Below are 8,931 nucleotides of genomic sequence, written 5' to 3'. Positions count from 1 at the left end.
TAGATTTTTCTGTTGTGTACCAATTTTTTCATGACTCTATAGGAGAAATTATTGTGAGAATGTGTACGGTTTCCTCCCTGAATACTTGGGTATTCCTAAAGCATGCTGCTTAGTGGCTCAGCTGTTGAGTAGTGTTTAGCTCCTTTCCTCTCGTCTTCTCTCCCTGACCCCTGCCTCTCTCTTCTTCTTCTTCTCCTGATCGTATGGGAGGACGTCCGAGAGCATCGCAACAAAGCCTAGAAACACGCATCACACAAAGCATGTCAAAATGCGAGCGAGTGCTTCTCGAGCTGCCCCCCATCTTGGTCTGCACACTTCTGCAGGGGGTGTTTCCTTCTTGCTAAGCCTTCCTGGAGAATTCTACACACTAGCATTACATCCTCAGGGGCCTCAAATAGCGTTCCCTTAAAATAGGCTTTGCACTTAGGGAGTCTGAAGAGGCAGCACCAGGGCTGTCGGGAGGATGGGTAAGGCTTCCCGATGTAAGAATTTCGATTCGGACTGTCTTTGTTACCCTTGAAGAATGAACAGGTGCATTGGCGTGATGGGGGAAAAAATCCTTGGTACAAACTTCTCAACCTGCTTACCGGTGTAGTTTGAAGTTTTCAACTTTCTTAAAACTTTTTCCTCAAAAGCCCTTCTGACTCTTCGGTGTCACCCAAGAATTTCTATCAAGATTTCCCATTCATCCTCCTCCTCAAACAATTGCCAAACCCTGTAAGCTTGAATCAAATTGGCCCATCAGATCCCCTTCAGAAGCGCCGTTTCTCAATGGGACCCTTTTCCCTGGCGGCTCCCAAAGGAAAGTGGGACGAGCGTATTCCTGGGCGGACCTGTCTGCAGCCGCCCTCGGGTTGCCGAGACATGCCTGCACACGCTTTGTTAGGGATCAACTTGTGCGTGTACTAACTGGAACCACGGTGGAAATGTCCGTCTCACTTTCCTCTCATGTATTTAGTGAGTGAGAAATGTGAAAGGACAAAAGTGTGCCCCTTCCACCTGCAAATGGATCCTTGTTCTACTGTCTGATTTACTTGGGAATACTTTTAATAGAGGAAGTAAATCATTGAAGGTCAAATAATAAGTTCCCTTTCTAACCTTACCAGTTCCTCATATCCTTTTCAAATCTGTGTTTTCCACACTTCCTCTGGGTTTCCGTAAAGCCGTTCTGTTAAGTGCGTGTCGGTCATACCACAGCGTACACCTTATGTGGACGTAGACAGAGCTAATGTATACTTACCGATGGTTCGTCCTGCTGTGTGACTGCAGGAAAGCCATCCATTCTCTCACGATAGACGCTTAGGGATGCCTCCTGCCACACACGTTCCACTGCTGTAAACAGTGCTGGAATATGATTGTAATGGCTTGTTCGTGTTGTATGCACATCGTCCCCAGACGTTGCCAGACTGCTCTCTGACGTTTACCTTTCCACACCAGCGATACCGTTTGCCTGTCCCCTGGGCGGACTGAGGTGACGACTCCTTGCTATTTTCAGTGTCTTTAATGGTGACATAAAATGTGATCATTAGCCTTTGAGAGTTCTCCCAGCAATCGTAACCCCCTTTTCTACCCATTTTTTTTCTATTGGAGCTTTGGCCTTTTTCTTTACAAATTGGAGAAATTTTAGCAGTCAATTTATGTTACACATTATCTCCTAATGTCTTACTTTTATCATAATCCTGTAGTATTTGTTTATTGAACAGTGAGTTTTACTTTCAAATAAGTCCATCGTTCTTTTTATTTGGTCATTTATGTCTTATTTAAGAAATACCTTCTATCCAGTGTCATAAAATATACATTCTACATTGTCATACGGGTGCTTCCAGTTTGATTTCACCTGTCTACTCCCTCCAAAACCTACTTTTATATTTGAAATGAGATAGGAAACCAAACCAAAAACTCAAGCCCACTGCTACCACGTGATTTGAATAGATTAAAATCAGGTAAAGAGGCATATTGCAAACCCAGAGGGACTACCAGAATCAGCCAAAGAGGAAAAGCCAATGAGCTAATAAGGGAAATCGTTGAATGTAAAATAAAACTTCAGAAGCAGGCATATCTAGCTGATTTGGCCGTTCTCTCGTTAGCTGGAGTATTGTTTTCAGAACCTATAAACCAAAAAGATTGGATAACAAGGTAGAGCTGTATCATTTTAAAGGTGAAAGTTATAAAGTATCTCTATACCTACAATTAAAAAAAAAAAAGAACCCAAATATATTATGATGAGAAAAAGAGTCCTAACAAATTGGGATGTTTTGTTTAATACATTCTTTGCTCCCGTGGGCTCATAAAGGTTTTACCTCTATATTCTTCTTCTTCTAAATTTTAGCCTACTTAGCAGCTATCATTGCCGGTGGTTGAAGAAGGGATTTTATGTTCTCACCCAGACATTAATTGGTCCCACTACCCCTTACGGTACTTCAGTGTGCCAGAGCAGTTCATTGTTCTCACGACGACCTTGTACAGGGATCAAGAGGCAGTTGTGCAAACAGAACAAGGGCATGCTGTGTGGTTTAAAGAGCAGGAAGTGCGTGTGTCCGGGTTGTACCCTCTCACCATACTTGTTCCGTCTGTACGCCGAGCGCATCGTCAGAGAGCCTGGACCCTGTGAAAACTGCAGCCTCAGGACCGCAGGGAGGCGCGTGAACGACGGGCAGGCCGATGACTCCGCCTTGCCTGCTGAAAGCAGGGAGCACTTGAAGCCCTTGGTGATGAAGATCAAGGGTTATGACTCCATGTAAAGAAGACCCAGTTCCTCACAACTGGACACCATGACACATAGAGAAAAGGATGAACTTGTCAGGGATTTTGTTTCGCTTGGATCCGCAGTCAGTGCCCATGGAAGCAGCAGTGAAGTATCAAAAGATGCATCGCCTTGGGTAAATCTGCTGTACAAAGCCTCTTTAGAGTACTGGAGAGCAAGGATGTTCCTTTGAGGACTGATGGGTGTCTGACCCAAGCCACGGTATTTCCCTTTGCCTCATATGCTTGTGAAAGGTGGGCATTGAATAACGAAAACTGTAGAAGAACCGGTGCATTTGAATTGTGGTCCCATGCACTGCTAATAGGGCAAACCAACCTGTCTTGGAGGAAGTCCAGCCAGAGTGCTCCTTAGAGACCAGGATGACAAGACTTCCTCTTATTTGCTGTGGATGTTTTGCCAGGAGAGACCAGCTAGGAGAAGGACACATGCTTAGTAAAAGTGGAGGGGCTGCAAAAAAGAGGAAGGTCCTCAACGAGACGGACTGGCAGTGGCTGCGACGATGGGCTCGGACTCGGGACCGATTGGGAGGACGGTGCAGAACCGGGTAGTATTGGTCACTGTGAGTAGGAACCAATTTGATGGCTCCTCCTCGCCGCCCCCACCACTCACTGAATAGCTGCTTCCCAACTCAGTGACCTACATGTCTTGGGTGACATCAAGTTCTGCATACATCTGGGTCTCCCTTTCTGGGCCTCCTCCTCTGTATCCTCTGTCAGTTTGCCTATGTCTGGACCTGCCTCGTATCGCCTTCATAACTAGAGTTTTCATTACAACGGGGACCCAAGGAAGTTTCCAGGCACAGTTACAGTTATTGTTCATCGACATACAAGCCTAACAGCTGGCCATGTGTCTTCTGGGTCTTTCCAGGTTTTCTGTAGAAATGCAATCCCTAGATCACTCGGAGAGAAAGTGATATTTTTAAAAATACTGAATCATGCCATTTAGAAGCACATATCTAAATTTATTGAAGCTGTCTTGAATGTGTTGCTGTAAAAACGATGTCACAATTTCCCCCACAGATAACCTGTACAGTTTAGATCTAGATGCAGCTACTTCATTTATGCATTTATTCATTTTTTTGTTTACTTTGGTAGGTAGTATCTTTCAGCCATGACTCTGAAAGAGTTGTTTTTATAGAGAGTGTTTATAAATATTTAGCTTGCTAAATTCTCATGTCATGTTTCCTATGTAGAGAGTCATGTCACTGGATAATAACATTTTTGTTCCTTGCTGCTCCATCATTAATTGTACATTAGCTTTTCTTTTTTTCATTGTTCTGGATAACACTTGCAGTAAAGGGTTTAGTGAAAGTTATGATGGTAGACTTTCTGGAATGTTCGTGATGTTAAAGAGAATGCTTCTCCAATTCGATGTGGACCCCACTGAGTGCACGCGACTTTACCTTAAACTCACCTGTAGTGGATTTCAGTAACGTGAGAAGAAGCAGGCGGCGACTATCCTGAGGGTAGGGACTTGTGAGCTGTTGGACGTTGGTCCAGATCTCTTGCTTTGAGGGCTCTCAAGGAAAGGTGGCCCAGGACTGCCATCTACTTTGTATTTTAAGGCCTTTGCATTTTCATGACCTGTATTAGTCTGCCAGGCACGGGTCTGCCTTTGTCAATGAGTGTTATTGAAAGTTGTACTGGATCCCCAATAATAACTGTTCATGTAAATATTGTGCATTCACTCAAGTCTTTAACCTGCCAACAATGCATGTATTTCAATCTGAAAAAGCCTATGTATGTATAACTTCCTTTTCCCGTCCTCTGTTTCTGTAAATATTACAGCCCCAAACACAAACCCTATGAATCAGGCTTACTCTGTAACACGTAGGTCACCAGGAGTTAGAATCAACTCCGTGGTCATTTTTTCAGGTGATGATATGTATATGTGTGTATATGTATATATGGAGTCCTGGGGGTGCTGTTGAGATAGTAGTAGACTGCTAACTGCAAGGTCAGCTGTTCAAATCCCCAAGCTGGGTGGGAGAAAGTGGTGGCTGTCTATTCCCATAAAGATAAAAAGCCTCAGAAAATCCTATATAGGGTCATTATGAGTTGGAATCAACCCAATGGAAGTATATATATAATATATATATAGACACGCATATCCATTCATATATATATGTATGTATATATGTGTGTGTATATATATGTATACACACACACACACATATATATATTTTTTAATTTTCAAAGTGGGGTATTGTTACGTCTTTCATTATTGTCTAATAACATAGTTGCTTTGTGGTGAGAGAAACAGTCTACTCATATGCTAATTTCTTGGACTTAATTACTGGCTAACATCAAATCCTGTGTTGACAGGGATGAGAGTGAACCTTCCCAGATAGAAGATGCCAGTGTTGCTAAGCCTGATGGCTGGCTTGATGATGAACCCAAATTTGTCCCAGACCCTCATGCCGAAAAACCTGCCGACTGGTAAATACTCTTCAGCGTTAAATGCTGGTTTCAGACATTCCTGACTGGGCTTTCCTTATGTGTCTGACAGGAGAGATTCAAGGTCACGGTTTTGATTTGTTCTCATTTCCTAAGGAATGAAGACATGGATGGAGAATGGGAAGCACCCCAAATTCCTAACCCAGCCTGTCGGGTTGGATGTGGCGAGTGGAAGCCACCCATGATAGATAACCCCAATTTCAAAGGAATATGGAGACCTCCAATGATTGATAACCCTAATTATCAGGTAACAACCACTTGTGATTTTATGGTTTATGTATCTGATTATTAGTAAGGTTATGCTTTCTTTTAGGAGTTGAGCTTGAGATTTTTAGTAGTAAACAATAACTATTTGTAAAAGTATTTATACACACACACACACACAAGGAGGTACCCCCCAAAACACCAGAATCTTTTTCAAAGCTATGTATTTACTTTTTTTTTTTACAAAACAACCTTATCACCTTCAAAGTACTCTCCATTACATTTAATATATTTGTTAAATCTGCAATTCCATTCTTGGAAACATTCTTCAAGCTGTCATCGGTTTGGATGGCTGACAGCAGTTCCCTCGGTTTTGTTTTTTGTTTTTTCCTTCAACTCTTCTATGTGGTCAAATTGCTGTCCTTTCATGGCCCTCTTCATTCGTCGAAACAAAAAGAAGTCACATGGAGCGAGGTCAGGTGAGTAAGGTGCATGGGGGCAAGAGAGGCATGCTGTTTATTGCCAAAAACTGGTGCACTGATATGGCTGTGTGAGCAGCTGCATTGTTGTGGTGACAAAATCAGTACCCAGTCTGCCACAAATCAGGCCTTTTTTTGTCACACACTCTTACGCAATCTTTTCAGAACCCATGAATAGAAAGCTTGGTTCACAGTCTGACCTGGTGAAATGAACTCCAAATGTACTACGAGTCAACATTTTCATCTGTTTGGGAAGTTGACGGATGTCCAGAACGAGGTTTGTCATCAATCAACATTTCCCTTTTTTTGAAATGAGAAAACCAGTCATACGCTTGTTTTCCCATAGCGCTGTCCTTGTAAGCTGTGTTCAACATCACAACAGTTTCTGCAGCATTTTTCTCAAGCAGGGACCAAAATTTCACAGCTGCGCCCTATTCTCTTAAATAGGCCATCACAAAGAAATGAGATTCAAGTGAAAATGCTTTTACAAAAAATTCACTGCGACCAGAGAGAACCCTCCCAGGTGACACCACTGGCTGCACTACCTCAGAGCGAGTTGCTTCATGCTCGCTTAGCAGGAAAAATGCATATTACGAAAGTTCTGCTCTGCCCAGCACAATTCCGGTTTTTTGGGGCACCCCCTCATATGTATGTGTGTGGGTATGTGTGTATACCTATATATCTCTATCTCTATCTATATAGCTATATATTTTGAAATAAATTTTAAAAGTAAAGCATTCTTTAATTAATTTTCCAGGGGAATAAACTTACAAACTTAAAGTGAAATCATTTCATATTATTTTCTTCCCTAATCACCAATTAATGATTACTTCCGAAGAAAGCTATATTTTAGAAGTAAATGTAATGAATTCTGATCAAGATGGCCCACATTGGGCATACTAGTAATTAAGGCCCTTAACGTGTTTATTATTAAAATATTTTTTATATACATGCCATCTTTTTGAGAGTACCTAGCTTTTTATTTTATAAGTCCCTTTGTTATCTAATAATTTTATCTTTTTAATCTTTCATTGATCTTTCCAACCTTATATCCTAGATACACACATTTATATATTCTAATTACTTAATAAAATACCTTTTCTTCATTGTATTTATTACAAATATTTTAAAATGTTTGTTTTGGCAGCTTTTTTATCTAATGCGGGTATGAGGAACCTTTTTTCTGCCAAGGACCATTTTGATATTTATAACTTCATTCGCAGGCCATGCAAAGTGATCCACTTAAAAATTAGCCTGCTATATATGGTCAAACATTTCATCAACTCACCCCTAATATGATGGGAGCAAGACAGGGCTTTCTACTCCTGTAAAGAGTTACACTCCCAGAAACCCGCAGGGGGCAGTTCTACCCTGTCCTCGGAGGTCATTTTGAGTTGGCATCTACTCAGTGGCAGTGAGAATATAATGGCTGGGGCCGCTCCTCTTTGGTGAGGTGAGTGGTGTTAGCTGCTGTTGCTGATCTTGTAGGGTTTGCACCCAGATCCCCTTCATTAAACTTTAACCTCCACAGCAAAGGGACGATGTCAGGCTTGATCACAGCGTCTCTAGCAGCTGGCACACACTTGGCACAGGGTAGCTATATTGAGGGCAGTGTGAGTTGAAGCTCTTTGATTTCATTGGCCGTTTGATAATTTAAACAACAGTGTAACTTTCAGGTTGAGTAGTTCTGATTAGTTGATAATGGCCCTGGGTATATGTTAAAATGAGTGACTCTGATTTTGCCATACATTTTTGACTCAGGCAATATTAATGACACCTAACTGCAAAGTCACCACTTCGAACCTTCCAGCCATGGGAAAAAGATGACGCTTTCTACGCCTGTCTACTGTTAGTTGTAGAAACCCACAGGGTAGTGCTGCCCTGTCTACAGGGTTGCTATGAGCCAGAATCAACTCAATGGTGGTGACTTTGTTTTTTTAAACTTGAATAACTTTACAAAATCATACGGTTAATTTAAAATAGTATCACCTGTGAAATTCAGTTACTCTGCTGTGCATGTTACTTTACCTTTTTTGCAATTTCAAGGCAGATTATTCATAGAGAATTAGAATATTGTGTAGAGAGTGAGAAGAATTAGGGGTTTGTTCCCAGTGAATGATTATGAATGAATATCAGTTCAAGTTTTCTCTTTTCTCCCCACAAGTCATTAGCATTGCTCATTTTCTCCAGCAGTTACTTTTATGTGTGAATTGCTTTCCCCCCAGGGAATCTGGAGTCCTCGAAAAATCCCTAATCCAGATTATTTTGAGGATGATCATCCATTTCTTCTGACACCTTTCCGCGCCCTTGGTTTAGAGCTTTGGTCCATGACCTCTGATATCTACTTTGATAATTTCATCATCTGTTCCGAAAAGGAAGTAGCTGACCGCTGGGCTGCCGATGGCTGGGGCATGAAAACCATGGTAGCAAATGCTAATGAGGTATGACCCAACCACAGTGTGATGTAATGTCACTCTGCGTCCTCCTGATAGGTAAACTTACAGGTGATAGTTCCTATGGGCCAAGGAAATTTCTTAGAATGTACCTAGGTAGTTAGAATATTGTTTTATTAGCTATATTTTGAAACAACTTCATTTCCAACTACATAAAGGACTATGTATACCTTTCTAAGTCCTTATTTTATTCCTGAAATCATAATAGCTTGAATTTCATGTGTTGTCTCAACCTCGGCAGCTTCTTTTGCTGTTAAAAGAAGTGACTGATGTTGCTCCATCTCTTTGTCATCTTACCAGGTCAAACCTAAGTGCTCACAGTGACCAAAATATTATACTGCACTCATTTTAATCTACTTTTTTCCTTCAAGGAGTATGGGGAACAAATTAAATTCAGCATGATCAAATTGCACCTGCATTTTCCAAATCTTATATTTTAAAAATGTAAAGCTAAAACTATTTCAACGCATTGCCATCTTGAATATGTCTTTACAATGGAAAAAGTCCCCTGATGTTGGCTGTCTTTGGGCACTAGTGGAAGCCAGCACAAGGGGTGGGGAGGGTCCAGGGGGGGG

At 41.5% G+C, this 8,931-nt stretch overlaps 1 protein-coding gene across 1 annotated transcript in view; it reads left to right on the top strand.

The window, feature by feature from the left end:
- Positions 1-8,931, top strand: part of CLGN (calmegin) — a 37,060-nt gene that overhangs the window by 19,509 nt on the left and 8,620 nt on the right. Inside the window, exons 8-10 of the mRNA XM_045293558.1 lie at positions 5,089-5,202; positions 5,317-5,467; positions 8,129-8,344. Of these exons, the coding sequence (XP_045149493.1) occupies positions 5,089-5,202; positions 5,317-5,467; positions 8,129-8,344 (481 nt within the window). The remainder of the gene's footprint in view (positions 1-5,088; positions 5,203-5,316; positions 5,468-8,128; positions 8,345-8,931) is intronic.

This window comes from Echinops telfairi, unplaced genomic scaffold (assembly GCF_000313985.2).
Source record: "Echinops telfairi isolate 266 unplaced genomic scaffold, ASM31398v2 ScPeMD7_2186;HRSCAF=2738, whole genome shotgun sequence".
NCBI classification, from domain to species: domain Eukaryota; kingdom Metazoa; phylum Chordata; class Mammalia; order Afrosoricida; family Tenrecidae; genus Echinops; species Echinops telfairi.
Note: the sequence above shows the minus strand (reverse complement) of the source record. Positions and strands in the feature narration are given on the sequence as shown.